Source organism: Nycticebus coucang, chromosome 8 (genome assembly GCF_027406575.1).
Source record: "Nycticebus coucang isolate mNycCou1 chromosome 8, mNycCou1.pri, whole genome shotgun sequence".
Lineage (NCBI taxonomy): Eukaryota > Metazoa > Chordata > Mammalia > Primates > Lorisidae > Nycticebus > Nycticebus coucang.
In genome coordinates, this window is record NC_069787.1 from 58,206,657 (window position 1) to 58,229,269 (window position 22,613).

Below are 22,613 nucleotides of genomic sequence, written 5' to 3' on the forward strand. Positions count from 1 at the left end.
AAATTTTCTGGGTGGATTTACTTTTGTGGTGGAGGATTACGCTGGTCTTTATGGAGAATAGGTCTGAGAATATCCTGGAGAGCTGGTTTAGTTATGGCAAATTTCTTCAACATGTGAATGTCATTGAAGTATTTAATTTCTCCGTCATAAATGAAACTCAGTTTAGCTGGGTACAGGATCCTGGGTTGATAGTTATTTTGTTTTGGAGATTAAAAGTCAATGACTATCCTCTTCTAGCTTGAAAGGTTTCAGCAGAGACATCTGCAGTTATTCTAATATTCTTGCCCTTGCAGGTGATGGTTTTCTTTTGTCTGGCTGCTTTCAGAATTTTCTCCTTCATATTAACTTTAGTGAAATTGATTATGATGTGTCTGGGGGATGTCTTATTTGGGTTGAGTCAATGCTGGAGTTCTGAAACTGTCTGCTATCTGAATTTTAGAATCTCTTGGCATGTCTGGAAAGTTCTCCTTCATAATCTCATGGAGAAGAGACTCTGTGCCTTGTGCAGCCACTTTGTCGCTTTCAGGGATCCCTATAAGACGAATATTGGTTTTCTTCGAATTATCCCAGAGCTCTCTGAGAGAATGATCTGTTTTTGCCTTCCATTTCTCTTCCTTATTGAGAGTTTGGGAGAGTTTGAAAGCTTTGTCTTCAGTGTCAGAAATCCTTTCTTCTGCTTGCTCCATTCTGTTACTGAGGGATTCTACTGTGTTTCTCAGATCTATGAGGGCTGCAACTTCTTGTCTCAATGTGTCAAAATCTTTGGTCATTTGGTCTTTGAATTCATTGAATTCTTGAGACATCTTTTGGGTTACTGCTTGAAAATCTAATTCGATCTTATTTGCTATCCATATTCTGAATTCAATTTCTGACATCTCAGCTATTTGTTTGTGCATGGGATCTTGCACTTTGTCTGCCCCATTGTTCCTTGGGGGAGTTGATCTACTCTTGATTATTCATATTGCCAGAGTTTTTCTGTTGATTTCGCCTCACGATTGTTTTTCACCATTGCTTCTGGTCCTCCTCAGAGTTGGGGAGGTGTCTCTCCAAGATTAGACCCCAGCAGGGTCACTCTATTGTTGCTGGATCTTTGTAGGGAGTGACCCTGTGTAGTTCCTCTGGGGCTGCCCCAGCCACGGAGTTCTGGTTGTGGAAGCAGCTCTGGAGTGTGACACACCCGGATCCAGCAACTGGGCAGGAGGTGGTGCGCATGGTTTTGGGAGTGCCTGGTACCCAGTGACTTTGGCACAGAGAGCCCAAGGCTCCAGCAGTCTCTGGCCAGGAGAAGGGCTCTACGCAGAAGGAGGGAGGGCTCGGGAGGGCACATGGCTACCAGAGTCCCTGACCAGATGAGCAGGCTGGTAGGGAGGCAGGGAGGGTACAGGAGGGATGACACAGGGTTGCGTGGCTCCCGCAGTTCCTGGTCAGGGCATGTGGTGGCCCGGCAGGCGCGGGTCAGGGGTTGCGATGCAGCTCTTATGGAGGTCCAGGCGGCACCAAGCCCAGGAGTTTGAAGTTGCTATGAGCTGTGATGCCACGGCACTCTACCCAGGGCAACAGCCCGGGGCTCCAGTGTGCCAAAACCAGTCTCACTCTGGCCCTGAGGGTTAAGGCTGAAAGGCAGCTCAGTCCCCTCCTTTAGGCTGCTCAGTCACTAGGTTACTAGCTCCCACCCGATCCTTGCTCTGCAACCCTGAGGGTGGAGCTTGCCAGGGCAGTTCTCTGACAATGGCTCCCTGCGGCCTACAGCCAAACAATATTAGCTCCGTCCGGCTCAGCGGCTCAGAATGGGGCCCTAGACAGTGCCCAAAGTTCTCTACACTCCTGCTCAAGCTCGCCCCAAGGCAGTTCAACTGAGTGCCAAGTCCAAAAACACCAAAACAGTTCACAGGTAAGGCCTTTCCCCTTTGCAGTCTCACTGCTGCTTGTACTTATGGCTGCCGGTGGGATTAGGTCAATCGAACACACACAACCACTTGCCAGTTTTCCACTGTTTTTGTCCTCCTCTTGGGGTCCAGAAGGCCTTTGCTGACTCCCTGTATCCTCAAAGGGATGATTATAGGCAGATCCCACCAGCCAGAGATGCCTGGAATCTTATCTCCCCAACTCACTGTGCCCTGTTGCAGGGAAGCTGTTACTCGGCCGCCGTCTTGGATTCTCCCTCTCCTTAACTAATTCTTAAAGTAAATTTTGTTTCCTGAAAAGCTTGAATGTGAGAAGAAAAACTATAATAGTGTTTCAGTGCCTCTCTCTGTTATAGAGCAGAAGCATTGAGTGAGCCTTTGACAAAGCCGTTTTGCAAAATCAAGTCAACGAATATTAAACCAAAGCCACCTCCAACAAGGACACATTTTCCACTAGGAGCTAATCCCTTCCTTGAAAGACCTCAGCCATTTGTAAGTCCACAGTCATGTGATGCACAAGGACAGAGATATACGGCAGAAGAAATAGAAGTGCTCAGGTAAATCAGTTTGTAACTCATTGTAATGAAAGATTTTATTAGCATAATCAGTGTAGTTAATTTGCTTATCATTAAGTTTACAGAATTGTATTTATATCTTTGCCATAGTGTGTTGTGCTATTATGCAGTTATAAATTTTATCATTATGAAATGGCCACTTGAAATAGTTAAAATTTGGTCTATTTTAGCATTAACATTTTTACTACACATAATACAGAGCATGACAAAAAAAATGTAAACACATTTTAAGCAATGTCATCTATGTAATACTTTTCCAAGTTGAAGGTACCATTACTGGTAAGGTGTGGACATGCTATACACATGCATTTTACCTGAAATTCATATACTTTGGGGGAATGATTAAGTTTACTTCTCACAAAATCTCTTAAAATGTGTGTACATTTTTTTGGCACCTCTGGTATGTTTTTCTGAAAATCCATAAATTCTACAAAATCAAGCAGTAGTAAAGGTTAGAGAGAAAATAGAGCTATGGTAGATAATTCATAATCAATCTATATAACCAGAGCCCTAATGTGGAAAAAAAATGTTGCTTCGAAAGAGTAGTCCAGGCCAGGGGTCAGCAAACAGAAGCTTTGAACTATATATAGTTTTTGCATTTCTTTAAAATGTTTTTAAAAAGAAAACAAAGCCAGGCATGGTGGCTCACATCTATAATAATCCCAGCACTTTGGGAGGGAAAGTAGGCTGAGGTGGAAGGATCACTTGAGACCAGGAATTTGATAACAGCCTGAGCAATATAGCAAGACCTTGTCTCTACAAAAATTTTTTTTAATTAGCTAAATATAGCATTACATACTTGTAAGTCCCAGCTACTCAGAAGGCTGAGGCCTTAGGATCCCTTGAGCCCAGGAGTTAGAAATTCCAGTCAGCTATGATTAAGCTACTTCACTTTAGCCTGGGTGACAGAGCAAGACCCTGTTTCTTAAAACAGAAAGAAAAGAAAAAGCCAGAAGAATGTGTTGGAGACCTAACTGCAAAGCCTAAACTGTATAACTTCTGGCGCTTTTTTTTTGAGGCAGTATCTCACTCTGTACCCCTGGGTAGAGTTTCCTGGTGTCATAGCTCACAACAACCTATCCTCTTGCCTCAGTTTTTGCATTTTCAGTAGAGATGGGGTCTCAGTCTTGCTCAGGCTGGTCTCAAACTCCTGAGCTCAGGCAATCCACCCAGCTTGGCCTCCCAGAGTGCTGGGATTACAGGCATGAGTCACTGCCACCGGCCCCATCTGGCTCTTTACATAAAATGTTTGCCAACTTCTGGTCTAGCCTACTTAGTATGTCTGAAAGCAGCCTTGGGGGATATTTAAAAATGCAAAACACAATAATGTGGAAATCCTTGATGGCCTTCTGAACCAGTGTAGATAGGGTAAGTCTTGACCCAGTATGGCTATTCTTATGTTGGACACTGGGGGAAGTTAAGCCTGCTAAGAGCTATGTAGGTCATATAGGGGCTCGTTTTTATTTTCTAAGATTGAGCTGAAAGGGTTTCTTCCCAGGTAGTAGTTCACTGAGAGCATTTTTCTTTCCTGATAAAGATTTTAATTCTCCTCCTGCTAATCTGACTCTCTTTGCTTAGCAAAAATTGTATAAGAAGCCACACAGCACAAAGCAGGACAAAGAAAGGTAGTTTGGGGGCTGAGAGACACTAAATTTATCAAGTCCAACACTTTAGTTGCTCAGCATCAACATGCTCCCTTCTATACACGTTTGAAATTCAACAGAACGACATCTATGTTTCCCCCTAGCAGAATGCATTTATCCTGCAAACAAGTGGAAAGTTTTCATTATCTCCCCCCAAAAACGAGGAGACACATAGTCCAGTAGTCATTCTATTAGTTGTTATGTTAATCAGTCCTCAAATTCACTGAATATTGTTAACCAAAGACTAAATTGTGAAGTTACCCTGCAATCTCTTGTAAGTAAAATAAGGAAAAGTAACAGATACAGGAAGGAAATAGTTAACATGTACACATAAACATATATACAAACATATATATACAAAACAAGGAGAAAACATACAAAGCACCTACAAACCTTATTTCGTTACTTTGTCAACAGACCATACCTGATATCTGTGACACTTCCTCTTTTCATCACCTGCTCCATCTTCCCATAACTAGAAAATACAAAGAGGATATTTTTTAGAATTGTTAATGTCAAGTTTTTTTAATTTTGGGATAGAATAGGCTTTGTGTCTTGGTGTCAAGAACTTTTCCATTACTTCTAGAAAAGGCCCACCTTGAGATGAGAATTTTGTTGTAGGGGATGTTTGTTTTATCTTTTTTGGCGGGGAGGAATGTTTGTTTTGAAAGGAATACTCTTACTGTGTTGAACTGAATCAGTTATTTTCTTGTATTCAATTACTTTATAAAAATTTTGTTCAAAAAAAAGATTGCAGCAACACGAGGTTGTCAGTTTAATTTTAATACAGCACTATAGTGTATAAATTTTAAAGAGTTTAAGATTGGAAATTAAGATAAACTTGCAACATTTATGTTAGGGTTTTTTCTCCCTTGTATCTTATAGGACAACATCAAAAATAAATGGTGTAGAATATGTTCCTTTCATGAGTGTCGATTTGAGAGAACGTTTTGCCTATCCAATGCCTTTCTGGTAAGTAAGCCCTGTTACAGTTTTTAGATCCAAGATCATTTTAGTTTTTAGCACTTTTTTAGTACTTCAAAGTTCAGTCTAATTCTCAACCACAAAAATAAATTTATAATAAAATTATTTAAAAGAGAGGAGGGGCCATGGGAAAGAGGTAGAGCAGCATAGCAAGAGCACCTTCGTTACTCACCAGGGCAGGGGTTTATGCAGCTCCTCCTGTCATACTCATTGTGCCACGCGCAGTATCTGATACAGAGTAAGTAGTCAGTTAATATTTGTTCAGTCAGTTTTATTTTTTTATTTTATTTTATTTTATTTTGAGACAGAGTCTCACTCAGTCACCCCTGGTAGAATGCTGTGGCATCATAGTTCACAGCAACCTCAAACTCTTGAGCTCAAGTGATACTCTTGCCTCAGCCTCCCTTCCAAGTAGCTGGGACTATAAGCGCCCACCACAACACCCGGCTCTTTTTTCGAGACAGGGTCTTGCTCTTGCTCAAGCTGGTTTCGAACTCCTGAGCTCAAGCAATCTGCCCACGTCAACCTCCTAGAGTGCTGGGATTACATGCCTGAGCCACTACGCGCCTGGCCCTGTTCAGTCAGTTTTAGACTCCAACAGAAATACAAGCCAGTAGAGGAATTAAATGGAAAAGGGGAATAGAATGACAGTATCATTGTTAACTAAGAAGTCCCAATTCAAGAATTGGTTATTTATGAAAGTATTAGTTAGCACATCCTTCCAGGCAATGGCAACTTGTGTCAGGAACCTTAAAAATACTGCTTGGTTCAGAACTCTTAAGCTCCTAGTCCTCCTCAGGAAATGAGTCTTTAGTCAGTGTGTTAAGAGCATTCATCAAAGCATGTTACAGCAAAAAATTATTGAAAAAAGTATCCAGCAATATGGGAATGATTTAATACAGTACATCCATCCATATAGTTAAATATGCTACTCAAATGAAATTAAATCTTTTAAAAATGTAGGAACAATGCTCACAACATGGAAATAAAAAAAGATAGAACATTGCTCTTTAGCAGACACCAAGAAAAGAACATTATACATATACAATTCAAATTTTATTTTTCTTTCATGTATTTATAGATACATAGAAAAAATGATATAAAAAAGTACACCAAAATATTTACATTGGTTATCTCTAGATAGCAAAGTTGGGTGAGATTTAAGTTTTTAATACTTTTTTTTACTTTTTTTTATTTGTGTAGTAATCATGTTCATTATCAGAAAAAAATTATCAAAATTACATGCTTACAATATATAGAATATACAAACTTTATATAGAACAAGGGGTCATCTTTTCCATTTCTGGTGTTTTGCTGTTCTTGATTAGCCAAGAGTTAGATGTCTGAAAGCCAGTAAGTTATCAAGGTAATTTTTTTATTCAAGCAAATTATGTAGGTTTATGCAGCTCCTTTTGCCTGTCATACTCATAGTGCCATGCACAATATCTGGCACAAAGTAAGTCCTCAGTAAATATTTGTTGGCTTTCTAGCTAAACAGCTAGAAACTGTTTAGGATCTAAGGAATTTTTTTTTTTTTCCGCAGTTTTGGGCCGGGGCCCCCACCTCCAGTACATGCAGCCAATGCCCTGTTCCTTGAGTCTCAGCCCCCCCACCCCCAAATCTAAGGAATTTTTAAATCTGAGAAATTTATGGCATTTTAAGGGGAGAATTCTAGAGGCAAACTTTCTAGTTCTAAATCCTGTGTAACCCTGGGCAAGTTGTTAAATCTGCTTCCTCATCTATGAAATAGATAATAAATAGAAAGTATCTCATAGTGTTACTGTGATGATCAAATGAGTTAATAAAATATAAAACACTTACAATGGTGTTTATTATATAATAAGCACTGTATAATAAGGACTGTATAATAAGCACTGCCAAAAAATTATTTTACTTAATACTAAACTATATAACACACTATGACAGTACATTTCAAATACTTTAAAATTTTTTATACCTCAGATGGTGCCTGTGGCTCAGTGAGTAGGGTGCTGGCCCCATATACCAAGGGTGGCGGATTCAAACTCGACCTTGGCCAAACTGCAATGACAAAAAAATAGCCAGGTGTTGTGGTGAGTGCCTGTAGTCCCAGCTACTCGGGCGGCTGAGGCAAGAGAATCGCTTAAGCCCAAGAGCCGGAGGTTTCTGTGAGCTGTGGCACTCTACTGAGGGTGACAAAGTGAGACTCTGTCTCTAAAAAAAAAAAAAATTTATACCTCTTTGACCAGTAATTTTACTTCCGGAAGCCAGTTCTAAGGAAGTATTTACAGATGTACAACTCAGAGATTTATAAGATACTCATTAGTGTTGTTACTCATTTATAAGATACTCATTAGTGTTGTTACAATCGTGAAAATGAATCAGTATTCTTGTATGTTGTTGAATATATCCAAATAGAGTTGTAAACTTACAGTTTCAATCTTTGTGCAACAAAGTAGGATAAATCATATTTTTAATATTTATACAAGAGAATGTCCATAAAGAATAATATTACATAGTCATGAACAGTCAAGTTTTAGATGCATTTAATAACATGGGAAAGTGTTCACAATATAATTGTAAAAGTAAAATGCAAAACCATATAAACACTCTTAACTTTAGGGATGGCACTTTTTTCCTTTTATTAAGTCATATACACATAGATTAGGGATGGCACTTGTCACACAAGTTTTCTTTCTTGTTTTTTCTTTTTTGTTTTAATAATTACTTGTTTAATGCCTTCCACTCTGGATTACAAGCTTCATAAGGACAGACACCTTATCTATTTTAACTAAGTTGCACTACAGTTGCTGGCACAGCATCTGTTATGTTGCAGGCATTCACTAAATACATACTGAATTAATTCAGTTTAGAGAAGAATCAAGAATAAATACTAAAATTAACTATAAGTGGCAGTACATTTCCTTTCTTATTTTCTAGGTTATTTTACGGGCGACACCTGTGGCTCAAGGAGTAGGGCGTCGATCCCATATGCCGAGGTGCCGGGTTCAAACCCAGCCCCAGCCAAAAAAAAAAAAAAGAGTTCTAGGTTATTTTACATGGAGAATAATCAATAACAGTTAACATTTTGAAATTAAGGTAACAGATTACAGGAAAAGGTTCCTCGTAATATTTATGAGTACATAAATTTGGTTACATAGATTGATGTTTTTTGATTTTTTCTACCCTGGTCATATATTACTTTAAAAATCATAAAATAAGCATTATTGAATAAAAATTATATTCATAAAATATTTTGAATCTTTAAAGCTTTAAGTAAAAGAAACATTGGATTTGGGCTGCACACAGTAGCTTATAGCTGTAATCCTAATACTGTGGAAGGCGAAGGCAGGAGGAATCCTTGAGCTCAGAAGTTGAGATCAGCCTGAGTAAGAGTGAGAGCCCCATCTCTACAGAAAATAGAAAAATCAGTCAGGCATTAAGGCACATGCCTGTAGTCCCAGCTACTTGGAAGGCTGAGGCAGGAGGATTCCTTGAGCCTGGGAGTTTGAGTTTGCTGTGAGATAGGCTGAGGCCAAGGCACTCTGGTCTGGTGACAGAGCAGAACTGTCTCAAAAAAAAAAAAAAAAAAAGAAAGAAAAACCAGATTTGGTAATTTAGTGATGACTTAAGTTAACAGACATTATGAAATCTTAAGTTTACTCTTTATTATGGTTTATATGGCAGGTTAATGTAATAATACTAAATAATTAGATTATAAGCCTTAAATTGTGTCTTTGAAGTTTTATGATAGCTGTGCTTAAATGCTTCTGAATTTAATCAGCTCACTTTCTATTTATACTACCAAATTTTACCTGGAACACTAGTGGTTCTATAAGACAGCCAAAAAAACAAAAAAAGGTTTGTGTGCCATATTCTACTGTAAAACATTTATAATAAACATTGGCTTGTTAAAAGTCTAGAGGTGACTTGCAGTGAAAAGAAACAATACTTTATTCAGGAGCTTGAGGATCATACCTGACCGCAAAATCTTCTTTACCTTAACATCTATCAGCATTCTTTGAAAAAAGATTATTATATTTGTTTTAGTTTGCATATCATATACCTTATATTATTCAAAAATCTTTTTAAATCTAAATGATTAGGTTTGGAGAAAGGTAGGTGTTTATTTGGCATGCTACACATCAGTTTTAGAGAAATATTATACAACACACATTGAGTAGAGGGTAGCGGATAACAGTGGTAGAGACCTGAATTCAAATGCCAGTTCTGCTGGTTCTTAGTTGTATGACCTTGGTAAGTTACCTAATCACTTTAAGCCTTTTTTTTTTTTTTTTTCACTGTTTTTGCCCGTGGCTGGGTTTGAACTCACCACCTCCGGCATACGGGGCCAGCGCCCTACTCCTTTGAGCCACAGGCACTACCCATCACTTTAAGCTTTTTCTAAAAATGCCTGCTTTTAATGGAGTTGTTTTGAGGACTAAATGGATAATGTATGTAAAGCACTTTAGCATGATGCCTGACCATGGTTAATATTTAGTAAATTAGCTACTCTAATTATTAGCCTTGTAGAGAGAAATTTGATAAGAGCCAGCATAAGAATCTATAACTTCTAGGTCCTTTTGAATGAATCAGCTTGTACTACTGTTAATGGCTGCATTTTATTTCTGAATTTCATGAACATAACTATGTTAATCTTTTAAATCATTGAAGTATATAATAATTTAAAAGTATATAAATTTGAAATTTAAAAACATAAAATTTCAACTCACTTATTAAAGTAAATATAAATGGAATAAATTTCTGTTTTCAATTATTTATATTTTATAGTTGGTAAGAATGATTAAGTTGACTAGATTCACCGTTAAGTGTAAAGAGCCATATTTGATTGGAGGGTTATTTTAGGGTAACATTAAGTATAGCTGTGATCTCTATACCAAAAACAAACTAACCAATTTAATTTTGACTTTGAGTCATCTTTTAAGATTAATTTTATTATTATTTTGATTATTACCCCAGTGATAGATTGGGCAAGCTACCATTATCACCTAAACAAAAAGCTACATTTTCCAAATGGGTACGACCGGAAGACCTCACCAACAATCCTACAATGATATATACTGTGTCTAGTTTTAGCATAAAGCAGGTAAACATTTATTTTGTATAATTTTATATGAAAGTTAGCATTTTAAAGTAATTTGAATATAGATTGGGTTTTTCCTTAGATTTTTACTGTGAATACAGATGGATGAGTATAATTGGAAAAATCATTCATACTGCACATTTTGACTTAAACATACTGAAATAATTACAGATTTTTATAGACCCTGTCTATCATTATATCCTTGTAGAAGAGAGACTTGAGAATCTGAATTTCACCTTTGATAAGGGATAAGTATAAAAGAAAAATACTTAAATGTAGTCTAAATTAATTTCATTGAAGTACATTATTCAAGTTTTCTGCCTTTTGTTTGAATGAAATATGAGAGTCAACAGTGCAGCATTTCTATTTATTATTTTCCTACTCAAATAACAGTCAAGATATTTAGTATACAAAGTCAGGTGTTTGATGCAATGCTTGAATATTGTGATAATGTTGAAATTATATGAATAAATGAAAAGAAAAATAAATCATTCTTATTACAGACAATAGTATCAGATTGTTCCTTTGTGGCATCACTGGCTATTAGTGCAGCTTATGAAAGACGTTTTAATAAGAAGTTGATTACCAGGTAAAATTTTGTATTTCTTCCATTAGCCCTTTTCATATAATTGTCTCTTAACTAGAAATTAAAAACGTAGGCTTTTTCTGTGTAGAAAGTGGAGAAAGCATATCACCTAGAACTCTTCTATAGAGGTTAAAGCAAATGATTTATGAATGTGGAGAAAATACACTAAAAGCATCTAAAACTATATGTGCAAATGTACTTAATATATATGGACTTAATATGTTTTGACATAAATGAAATCGGTAGAAGTAAACTCATGTCATATTGGTAATACTTTATAACTGGATGCACACCACAGTAAGGTAACCACAAGCCACATACGGCTGTTGAGCAACTTGAAGTGGGTTTTTCTGAATTGAGTTAGATGACAAGTGTAAAATGCACCTGAGATTTTGAAAACTTAGCAAAAAATAGTAGAACTGCAGAATATCTCATATTGTATATTGGTTATATGTTGCAACCATAGTATTTTGGATGCAATGGATTGAATAAAATAAATTAATATTAGTTTTACTTTTCTCAACTTTTTTTCTTTTTTTAGGGTAATATTAAGTATAGTTGTGATCACTATACCACAGTGATCACAGTTTTTTTTTGTTTGTTTGTTTTTTTGGCCAGGGCTTGGTTTGAACTCGCCACTTCCAGTATATGGGACCGGTGCCCTATTCCTTTGAGCCACAGGCGCCATCCTACATTTTTTAACTTTTAACGTGACTACTGGAAAATATAAAATGATATATTTCTGTTAGCTAGAACTGCTTTAGAATGTACAAAATGTTTCTCAACTATTTTTCAGTTTTTAAAAGATACATCAGTTTAAAATCATTCACTGTAAAATTCTTAAGCACTATAATTTTTTGAACAAATGTGAGTACAAAGGTGAATTAGATACAATCTTTAGTTTTAGCTATTTGACATGTAAGTAAATAATTTTTAATATGTTTGGTTTTAATTTATTTAAAAGAAAATTGATACTGGTAGTTGTTACAAGTATCAACTTGTTATATGATTTTATATAACCTTTTTTCAGAGATGTACCTAGTTACCTTAGTTGTGGTTAGTTGAAATGTTCTTTTTACTTCCAGAAGCCAATGGTAAAAGATTTAGCTGGCTTAAAATATATCCAGTTAAATAGATGATTTATTAAAGCATGTAATTAAAAATTGAGCACTTTTCACAATATTGTGAAATTTATGCCCTGCTTTATGATATTAGAAGATACTTTATTCATTTATTTATAGTAAGTAATCACACACTGGGATTACCTTCTTAATCTAATCTTATTAAGGGAAAATATTCTCCTGCTTACTTTTATGAAATTGCTGAGACAGTAGCATATGTCTAAATGAAATATCATGTATAGTTTATATTGAATACTAATGTTGGTATTTCAATATTTATTTTCCTTACCAAAGCATAATTTACCCTCAGAATAAGGATGGTGAACCAGAATACAATCCATGTGGAAAATATATGGTAAAGCTTCACCTCAATGGTGTCCCAAGAAAGGTGAATAATGTCTCTCCCTACCTGTTCTCTCTCTGCCTTTCCCCTTTTGAGTCTTGAGTAGAATCATTAAGAAATGTTATCTGGCTCAGCACCTGTAACTCAACAGCTAGGGCACCAGCCACATACACTATCCAGCCCTGGCCTGCCAAACAACAATGACAACTGCAACCAAAAAAGAGCCAGGCATTGTGGCGGGCACCTATAGTCCCAGCTACTTGGGAGGCTGAGGCAAGAGAATCACTTAAGCCCAAGAGTTTGAAGTGCTGTGAGCTGTGAGGCCACAGCACTCTACCCAGGGCAACATAGTGAGACTCTGTCTCAAAAAAAAAAAAGAAAGAATGAATGAAATGTTATCTGTATAAACATTTTTTAAGTCATTTTAGCTGAATTTGAGTCTGTAATACATATTACTGTGAGTAGCCTTGTATAAATAGATTAATAATTAAAATGAAAACCATGACAAGTATAAAGTTGTTTTTAAAATGATTTTCAGAAAATATATACAAAGTTTTAACAAATAACATTAAGCTAGGATTATTAATACTGAAAAGAAGTTTTTGTTTTTTTTTTGTAGAGACAGAGTCTCACTTTATGGCCCTCGGTAGAGTGTCATGGCCTCACACAGGTCACAGCAACCTCCAACTCCTGGGCTTAAGCGATTCTCTTGTCTCAGCCTCCCAAGTAGCTGGGACTACAGGTGCCTCCCACAACGCCCGGCTATTTTTTGGTTGCAGTTTGGCCGGGGCCAGGTTTGAACCCGCCACCCTCGGTATATGGGGCCAGCGCCTTACCAACTGGGCCACAGGCGCCGCCCTGAAAAGAATTTTTAATTTGAGAATTCTTAGTTATCATTTTCCATTAAAAGGAAATAAGACAAACTAAATCTGTTAGGTCAGAAGAGTTTATATGTAAGAAGCCTTTAAAATTATTTCCTGTGCAAAATACATGAATAATTTTTAGTTACCACTACTTTAATTTCTTTAAGGACTTTGAACTCTGTGATGGGGACCTTGCATTATTAGGATTCTCTGGTGCCTTGTCTACTCCCAGATCCATGCATCAACATCAGCCTCACCCAGCAGCGTGTTAGAATTGCAGAATTTCATGCCTCACCCCAGACCTACTAAATCAGAATCTGCATTTTAGAGATCCCCTAGTGATTCTAGTCTGAAAATCAGCTCAATATATAGCTCAATAATATAGTTAACCCTGAACAACGCAAGTTTGAACTGTGGGGGTCCACTTTATTTTTTTCAACCAAACTCAGTTCAGACTCAAACATGAGATGTAAAACTCATGTATAAGAAAGACCAGCTTTTCATATGCACACAGGTTTCACAGGGCCACCTGTGGGTCTTGAGTATGCTCTGATTTTGGTATATAGAGGTTTCTGGAACCAATCATCTATGTATACCGAGGCATAACTGTACGCAGATTTTTGTGCATATGTAATCAGCTGGAGGGCTTGTTAAAACACAGATTGCTGGGCCTCATTTCCAAAGTTTCTGATTTAGTAGGTCTTGGAATCCTGCCTCCTGCCTCCTGCCTTGGCCTCTCAAAATGCTAGGCTAGGATTACAGGCATGAGCCTGAGTGAGCCACTATGCCTGGCCTCTACAATTCTTAAGCCATTGTCTCCCAAGTCACTTTTTAACATGAATTAGAAACTATATCTTTGTGTTGATTGTTTCCTCTCTTATTTAAATATATTTTTAGCCATACTTTTACAACTATACATGTCTTTTTTTTACAGTTATAGCTTAAAATGACAATAATATTCTTAATTTACCTTACTAGTTACACCCTTTTGTAATTATTTTAAATATAATGTGCATTTCTAGAATCTCTCATACATGGTGAGTATCCTTTATACCAAAGGCTTGGGATCACAAGTGGGTTTTTTTGTTTTGTTTTGAGACAGATCCTCAAGCTGTCTCCCTGGGTAGAGTGCTGTGGCATCATAGCTCACAGCAACCTCCAACTCCTGGGCTCAAGCAATTCTCCTGCCTCCACCTCCCCAGTAGCTGGGACTACAGGCACCCGCCACAATGCCCAGCTCTTTTTTGGTTGCAGCCATCATTGTTTGGCGGGCCCAGGCTGGATTCAAACCCGCCAGCTCAGGTGTATGTGGCTGGCGCCTTAGCTGCTTGAGCCACAGGCTGAGCCAAAAAGTGTTTTGGATTTAGGAATTGTGCAGAGTACATACAGGTTGAGTATCCCTAATTCAAAAATCCTAAATGCTGCAGTAAATACTTCCTTTGAGCATTCATCTTGGCTTCCAAGAAGGTGCATATTTGGGAGCATTTTGAATTTCAGATTTTTGATTTGGGATGCTCATCCATTATTCTAATGGTAGCTAAATGACATTTAACCAGATGGTTCAAGGTTATCACTTGAAAGATTAGTTTGTAAGATTAAATAAAACCACCATATTAAAATGAACAACATTTTATAATTGGTCTGATTCTGAAAACATGAAATTGTCACTACCTTAAAAATAGGCATATTATGATTTTTATCTTTATCAGTATGAAAGACTTTTTTTCCTTGATAGAAAAGATTTTAAGATGTTTTGTGACACCTAAGGAAATTAATATTCTCTTTTTCCAGGTTATAATTGATGACCAGTTACCTGTAGATCATAAGGGAGAATTGCTTTGTTCTTATTCCAACAACAAAAGTGAATTATGGGTTTCTCTCATAGAAAAAGCATACATGAAAGTCATGGGAGGATATGATTTCCCGGGATCCAACTCAGTAAGTAATAACTAGGATGATCCAGATTTATACTGTTTAATAGAATATTAATATCAATATTCTTGATGTTATTTTTACTTACAGAAAAATCTCTTATTATGTATTTTCTTGTGTAGGGATGGCACATTGTATAATTTCCATATCCAGGAAAGCCTGAAATTTCTTGTCTATTATGTTGGGATACAAGGCCAGTTAAATAGAGTAGACCTTTCCAGAGCAGCCTGTTCAAATCAAATGGATGTGTCATATTGTCATCTTTATTTTAATTTGTAAAATCAGATTTAAGGAGTTTCCCCCAACTTAACACAACCTAACCTGTAAAATTGACGTGCCAATGTCCTTTAGTTACATTAGGTAAACTAAGGTAGACTTAAGCCAGAAATATTTCAGATTGGTGTGACTTTAAATTTTGACACTAACCAGCCTGTTAGAAAACCTGCCACCACCTGCAGCTCAGCAGCTAGGGCACCAGCTACATACACCAGAGCTGGGGGATTCAAACCTAGCCCGGGACTGCCAAACAACAATAACAACTGCAGCCAAAAAATAGCCAGTCATTGTGGCGTAATCCCAGCTACTTGGGAGGCTGAAGCAAGAGAATTGCTTAAGCCCCAAGAATTTGAGGTTGCCGTGATCTGTGACGCCAGGGCAGTCCACTGAGGGCAACATAATGAGCTCTGTCTCAAAAAAAGCAAGAAAAGGTACTACAGTATTTACATTTCTTAGCCTCTTTGCAAGTCTGTAGACTGAGGATAAAATCTACCTCTCAGAGTTGTGAAGATGAAGCCATACATGCAAATTATCCATTGTTCTTAACTGATTAGTTTCCTTGCCAAATACCAGGCTCCTTCACTCTTCAAGTTCTTACAATGCTAGGTGAAGAATATATAGATATGGTTAAATGCAATAGGATGTACTTAACTATATTAAATGTAACCATCTGTCAAAGTTTCTTTCTTCCCAGGCTGCTCTTTCAGTTGCTCTATCCTTCAGATATCCTTATTTTATCTTTCTAACCCATTGCTTATTTATGTACCCAGCACAGCTTAGAAAGAGTGGGAATGTATGTGAAATATTGTAAGTGACTATCATATTGTAAGAACTCACTAAATGGTGAGTGACCATCATTATAAAAGGAATTTTTTTCATGTTTTGGGTTCTCATCATATTTACCGGTAACAGTTTTCTTGTATTCAGGAAGAGCAGCTAGGATTGTAAGGAAAAAACATTTATGTGTTTAAACCCAGTTAGGAATTTGAGTTAAAGAAAAAATTTATTACTGGCTGAACACATACTACCTTCATATTTATTCCTACCAAAATCATGGTACCAAATTGGTGAGATTTAATAGCTACCCTGGGGGGTTAGTTAAGATCTTAAATATGACATTGGCAGTCCTGAAATGTGTTTATGTTGCAGAATATTGATCTCCATGCGCTGACTGGATGGATACCAGAAAGGATTGCTATGCATTCAGATAGCCAAACTTTCAGTAAGGATAGCTCTTTCAGAATGCTTTATCAAAGGTAAACATTTCTTCTTCTTTTTTTCTATTATGGTAAAAGAGGCCATTTAAAAAACATGATGACGGGTGGCGCCTGTGGCTCAATCGGTAAGGCGCCAGCCCCATATACCGAGGGAGACGGGTTCAAACCCGGCCCCGGCCAAACTGCAACCAAAAAATAGCCGGGCGTTGTGGTGGGCGCCTGTAGTCCCAGCTACTCGGGAGGCTGAGGCAAGAGAATCGCTTAAGCCCAGGAGTTGGAGGTTGCTGTGAGCTGTGTGAGGCCACGGCGCTCTACCGAGGGCCATAAAGTGAGACCCTGTCTCTACAAAAAAAAAAAAAACATGATGACTTATTTAGGATAGATTGCAGAAGTTGTCATTTTTAGTCATTATTAGGACAGTTGTTTTTAAAATAGAATTCACTTTATATACTTGTTCTAGTCAGTCTTCAGTTTTCCTCGTTGATGTTTACAGTTAATAGATAATCTAAAATACTTGAAATCTGGAATACATAAAATGGAAAATTTTTTTGTACTTATTGATTACTTGCCAATTTGAGAGAAGCTTTCAGAGCTGGCAGTTCAAACAGCCTGGGCTTGCCAAACAACAGGAGAGAGAAGTCTGAGAATTTAAGCCTTAAGTGGATAATCCACATATAGGGACTGGAAAATTGTTATATATACATTCATTCAGTAGCAACATTAGAAAAACTCAGTGATTTGCTAAATAAAGTGATGTTCCTTTTGGGGGAAATGCATTTGGCATTTCACATCTTTATCCTTATTTGTAATCCATTTGAAAAATTAGCATTTGCTGTCCTTCATTGATAGGTTTCTAATTGAGACTACTTTAAGTAGTCTAAAACTGGGGAAAAAAGAAACAAAGAATGTGATAATTTATCAGATTGGCTGTAACTTGGAAATACACTTTTTTTGAGACAGGTCTTGCTCTGTTGCAATGGAACAGTCATAGCTCACCTCTAATTCCTGAGCTCAGGAGATCCTCCTGTCCCAAACTCTCAAGCAGCTAGGGTTACAGGCATGCACCACCATATCTGGCCAATTTTTAATTTTCGTAGAGATGGGGGTCTCACTCTGTTGCCTTAGGCTGGTCTCCAAATCCTGGCCTCAAACAGTCCTCCTGCCTAAGCCTCCTGAAGTGCTAGGATTACAGGTATGAGCCACTACATCCAGCAGAAATGTACTTCGTGTAGAAAGCTCTTTAGAGGTATTAGAAATAGCCCATTTTACAAAAAAAATTAAAATTTATGGAAATTTTCATGTAAACCACTAGACTAAAAGATAAGATAGTGTGATTTGAAATTGCAATGTGTTTTCCTTTAATTGGCTGTCTTTGGGGTTATTCCAGATTTCACAAAGGGGATGTCCTCATCACTGCATCTACTGGAATGATGACTGAAGCTGAAGGCGAGAAGTGGGGTTTGGTTCCCACACATGCATATGCTGTTTTGGACATTAGAGAGTTCAAGGTTTTGCCTTAAATCTTTTTCTCTTAAATTTTATTGTTTGATAAAGACAAGGATCCTAAATGTTCTCAGACTTTCGAATACTGACAAACCAAGGTTTAGGTGGAGTTTTTAAGCCATCTACCTATTTCATTAAATAGCTTGACCTCTGCTACTGGAAATTATGAATTTAAAAGGAGGGAAATGAAATCATAGTGTTAGCACAGATACTTGTGACAGAACAGAAGTGCTTCTGCAGCTTTTTCTTTTCTGTAAAAGCGGTTTTGAGGTGAATGCACAGCCCTCATGGTTCAAGACTGCATGTTGGTGTTTAGGTCTATCACTATGCTAAGCTCTGGGCATAGTAGACAATAATTTGTGAAAGGGGAAAATACAGGAAAATAGCTAAGCAACACAGGCCAGTCAGTGAGTTTGTGTGAGGACGTTTTTCTCTTTCTTGCAGTCCCTGCATACTGTCAGGCCTTTCAGACCCTTTCTCTGCAGTATCTGAGCTCTGATGTTAGAATATTTGACTTTATTACTTCTTAGGTTGCTGTTAGTTATTTTTAACTGAAAAATGGATTGGTTCTATGGATTAGAAAATAACAAAGGTTATTAAGGAAAGGTTCTTCCTTAGTAATAGAAATAATAGAAAGAAGTAGTTATCAGTCAACATTAACTGAGTACCACTGTGTGTTAGACTGGATTTCTTATGTGGCACATGGATTTACAGTCCTGCTTTGCTTAATGGCAGGGATACATTCTGAGAAATGTGTCTTGAGATGATTTCTTCACTGTGTGAGCAATCATAAAGTGCACTCCCACAAACCTAAATGGTATAGGCTGCTACACACCTGAGCTCTGTGGTATGGCCTGGTTGCTTCTAGGCTACAAATGGGTATATCATGTTACTGTTCTGAGTACTGTAGGCAATTGTAACACAACAACATTTGTGTATCTAAACACAGAAAAGATATAGTAAAAATGCAGTATAAAAAAGATAAAAATGGTACAGCTGTGTGGGACTCTTACCATGAGTGGAGCTTGCAGGCCTGGAAGTTGCTCTGAATGGTGAATGAACATGAACCCCAAGGACATTACTGTAGACTGTATTGATAAATACTATACATATACTTACACTACACTAAATATATAAAAAATTCTTCAAAAATAAATTAACCTGAGCTTACTGTAATGTTTTACTTCTTTTAACTTTTTGACTCTTGTAATAACACCTAGCTTAAAACACCAAACACATTGTAGAACTGCACAAAAGTATTTTCTTTATATCCTTTTTGTATAAGCTTTTTTCTATTTTAATTTTTTTCTTTTTTTACATTTTAAACTTTTTTGTTAAAAACTAAGACACAAACACACGCATTAGCCTAGGCCCCTACGAAGTCAGGATCATGAAGATGTCACAAAGCAATAGAAGTTTGTCACTTCCTTGTATTCTTATGGGACCAGGCCTATGATCATTTATGGTTGTCCTGAACGTCATTATGAAGTACGTGACTATATGTGAGTTACGAGAGCAGTGGAGACCTCCTGCAACATTTTAAACCTGATGGCCTCAAGGCTTTCTAAATTAGCTAGTCAGTATTACAGTCCTAACCATAGTGTATAGAATTGTGTGTTTCTTGGGCGGCGCCTGTGGCTCAGCGGGTAGGGCGCCGGCCCCACATGCCGAGGGTGGTGGGTTCAAACCCGGCCCTGGCCAAACTGCAACAAAAAAATAGCCGGGCGTTGTGGCGGGCGCCTGTAATCCCAGCTACTTGGGAGGCTGAGGCAAGAGAATCGCCTAAGCCTAGGAGTTGGAGGTTGCTGTGAGCTGTGTGACGCCACGGCACTCTACCAAGGGTGATAAAGTGAGACTCTGTCTCTACAAAAAAAAAAAAAAAAAAAAAAAAAGAATTGTGTGTTTCTTAAAAAGTGGCATAAAAACTGACCACTCAAAGCAAAAAATTTAAAAATATGTGAAATTAAACTGAGAAGTTTGTGTATGTTTTAGTAATTATAATTTTCCACAAATATCAGTCAAAATATGTACATCTTTTATTTTATTTTTAGAACATCCAGGGAGGTAGTTATTAATGAATAAGAGGCCAGTAGTGAGATGATGACAAGAGATTTAAATATAGACAATGGAACAGTCAATATGAAAGTAAACTTGAATTTGAGGAAAATTTCTGTGGTGATTATGTCATTTACTGTGAATAATAAACTGTGTGTTCTAATTGTTCAAAAGAGACTAGCCGAATAACACATTTATGAGAAAAATAGTCACCTGTGGTCTCACTTTAACAATAAAACATTAAAAAATTGGTGAATGCCAGTAATATAAGAATTTCAAATAATAGCCTTTTTAGTTAGAAATCACTGGCATTATTCATATAGTGTCCCTTCCTCATGGCAATGGTTCAATAAAGATTGAAACATTGTAGAGCATGTGTACAGGTACGTGAAGTAAAGTATGGCCCAGTAATAGTTTCTTCACTGTGATAATGCTCACGTTCACATTTGTAGTGGTAATACTGTTTTTCATCAGTAACTTTTGTAGAATTGTTTAGGACAATTAATTAAGCTACCAGGAAATATATTAAGAGCTTGAGAGAAATAAGTCTTTCTTATGTCCAGAATCAACATGTATTCTACTGGCCACAAGATGCACCATTTAAAATAGCAAGGGAATATGTTGTATTTTGTTTTTTCTTAAATGTTCCCCAATGATGACATCCTTAAAAAAAGTATACAGTTTCCCAAGTTGTCTTACTTGAAGTAAGACAAATATTTTTTTTCAATTTATCAGCTCTTTTATTTTTCTGAATCAAGGTAATCACTTCTGTAGACACACACAGTATTTGTTGAGCATTTACCATAACCTTAACACTCTGTTTCATAAACTCAGTGGAAAATCTGAAAAAGGATGACAGTGTAATCATTTCAAGGAATTTAGATCTCATTCAGGAGATAAGACTTTACATTTGTTCAAGTAGGAAACAATACAAGATAGGCTGTTGTTTGTTAATGTAACGTATCATTAGCACTGTAAAGTGCTGAAGAGTGATAGTAATTGAAAGGAGAAGGAATTTACGTACGTTACTTCAGTGTTCACAGTAAGTAAACAAATGTTCAGGGAGGGTAAACGACCCATCCAGAGAGCTGGAATTTGGTCCCATTTTATTCTTACTGATGACTATGCTTTTCTTCACTGCTTCAGTTTTCACTGAGAGAAGAAAGGACAGCTGAAAGAGATCAGAGAGGATCTTCCAGGAAAAGGAAACAGCATGAGCAGATGCATTTAGAAGCAAAATTAAATATGAATTTTATGGGATTGTGAGAGGAAAGAGTAGATTAGAGCCAAAGGTACATGGGATGGGAGTAGTGGAAAAATAAAGTGAGGCCGAAGTGGAATGAGCTTTGAAAGGTAGGGAATACGTGATGCCGTGAGGCAGCACTAAGGGAACTCCGGTATCTGTGCTGTGCAGGGTGTTAGCTGCCGGCTGTACCTGATCACTGAATATTTGGAATGCGGCTCGTGATAAAAATTAAAAAATTTTAAAATGTGGCTAGCATGACTAAGGAACTGATTTTTAAATTTTATTTAAATTGAGTTTAAATAACTACATGTGGTTAATCACTACTCTGTTGTACCACATAGCTCTAGGGAGTCATTTACAGTTTTTGATCAGATTACTATGACCTGATAAAAATTAATTTCTAGTTGATTTGAAGGGAAAAAATTAGTAAGTACTCAAAAGTCATCCTCTCTAATAAGAATGGTATAACTAATAACACTGTTTTTGAATTTAATGTTTTCTCCTGTTTTTGATATAGGGGTTACGATTTATCCAGTTGAAAAATCCTTGGAGTCATTTACGTTGGAAAGGAAGATACAGTGAAAATGATGTAAAAAACTGGACTCCAGAGTTGCAAAAGTATTTAAACTTTGATCCCCGGACAGCTCAGAAAATTGATAATGGTAAATATATCTTTTTAATTTTAATGTGTTCTGTAAATATATTAACTGACTTAAAATATATTTAACTGAATTAAGTCACTCATCATTAAGATTTTCCTGTCAGATTAACAAAAACATTAATTTTTAGGAATATTTTGGATTTCCTGGGATGATCTCTGCCAGTATTATGATGTGATTTATTTGAGTTGGAATCCAAGTCTTTTTAAGGAATCAACATGTATTCACAGGTAACTTTTTGCATTTCAGATCATTCTCTCCTTTTTTGTCATGTCCACAGGTGACTCTCTTGTGATAGTCATTTTTTTTCCATTCTTCTTTGTTCTGCCAAAAAATTTTAAGAACAGCAAAACCAAACCCAAAAATATGATAGCTTAATATATTTGAAATAACACTTTTAAAAATAATGTCATATTTTAGCTCTATAAGAAATTTAATTACTACTTTCTTCTTTGTTGACTTTGTATTTTAGTACTTGGGATGCTAAGCAAGGACCTGTGAAAGATGCCTATAGCCTGGCCAACAACCCCCAGTACAAACTGGAGGTTCAGTGTCCACAAGGGGGCGCTGCAGTTTGGGTTTTGCTTAGTAGACACATAACAGACAAGGTACTGATGCCCTTC

At 36.9% G+C, this 22,613-nt stretch overlaps 1 protein-coding gene across 3 annotated transcripts in view; it reads left to right on the forward strand.

Moving 5' to 3' along the window:
- CAPN7 (calpain 7) overlaps positions 1-22,613 on the forward strand; it is a 44,499-nt gene that overhangs the window by 14,501 nt on the left and 7,385 nt on the right. The window contains exons 5-15 of one of the 3 annotated variants that reach the window (XM_053599803.1): positions 2,243-2,461; positions 5,008-5,094; positions 10,066-10,192; positions 10,693-10,778; positions 12,191-12,284; positions 14,894-15,040; positions 16,460-16,566; positions 17,915-18,035; positions 21,849-21,993; positions 22,121-22,220; positions 22,463-22,598. In XM_053599803.1, coding sequence (XP_053455778.1) covers positions 2,243-2,461; positions 5,008-5,094; positions 10,066-10,192; positions 10,693-10,778; positions 12,191-12,284; positions 14,894-15,040; positions 16,460-16,566; positions 17,915-18,035; positions 21,849-21,993; positions 22,121-22,220; positions 22,463-22,598 — 1,369 coding nt within the window. The remainder of the gene's footprint in view (positions 1-2,242; positions 2,462-5,007; positions 5,095-10,065; positions 10,193-10,692; positions 10,779-12,190; positions 12,285-14,893; positions 15,041-16,459; positions 16,567-17,914; positions 18,036-21,848; positions 21,994-22,120; positions 22,221-22,462; positions 22,599-22,613) is intronic. The other 2 variants (XM_053599804.1, XM_053599805.1) reach the window with 2 other exon arrangements.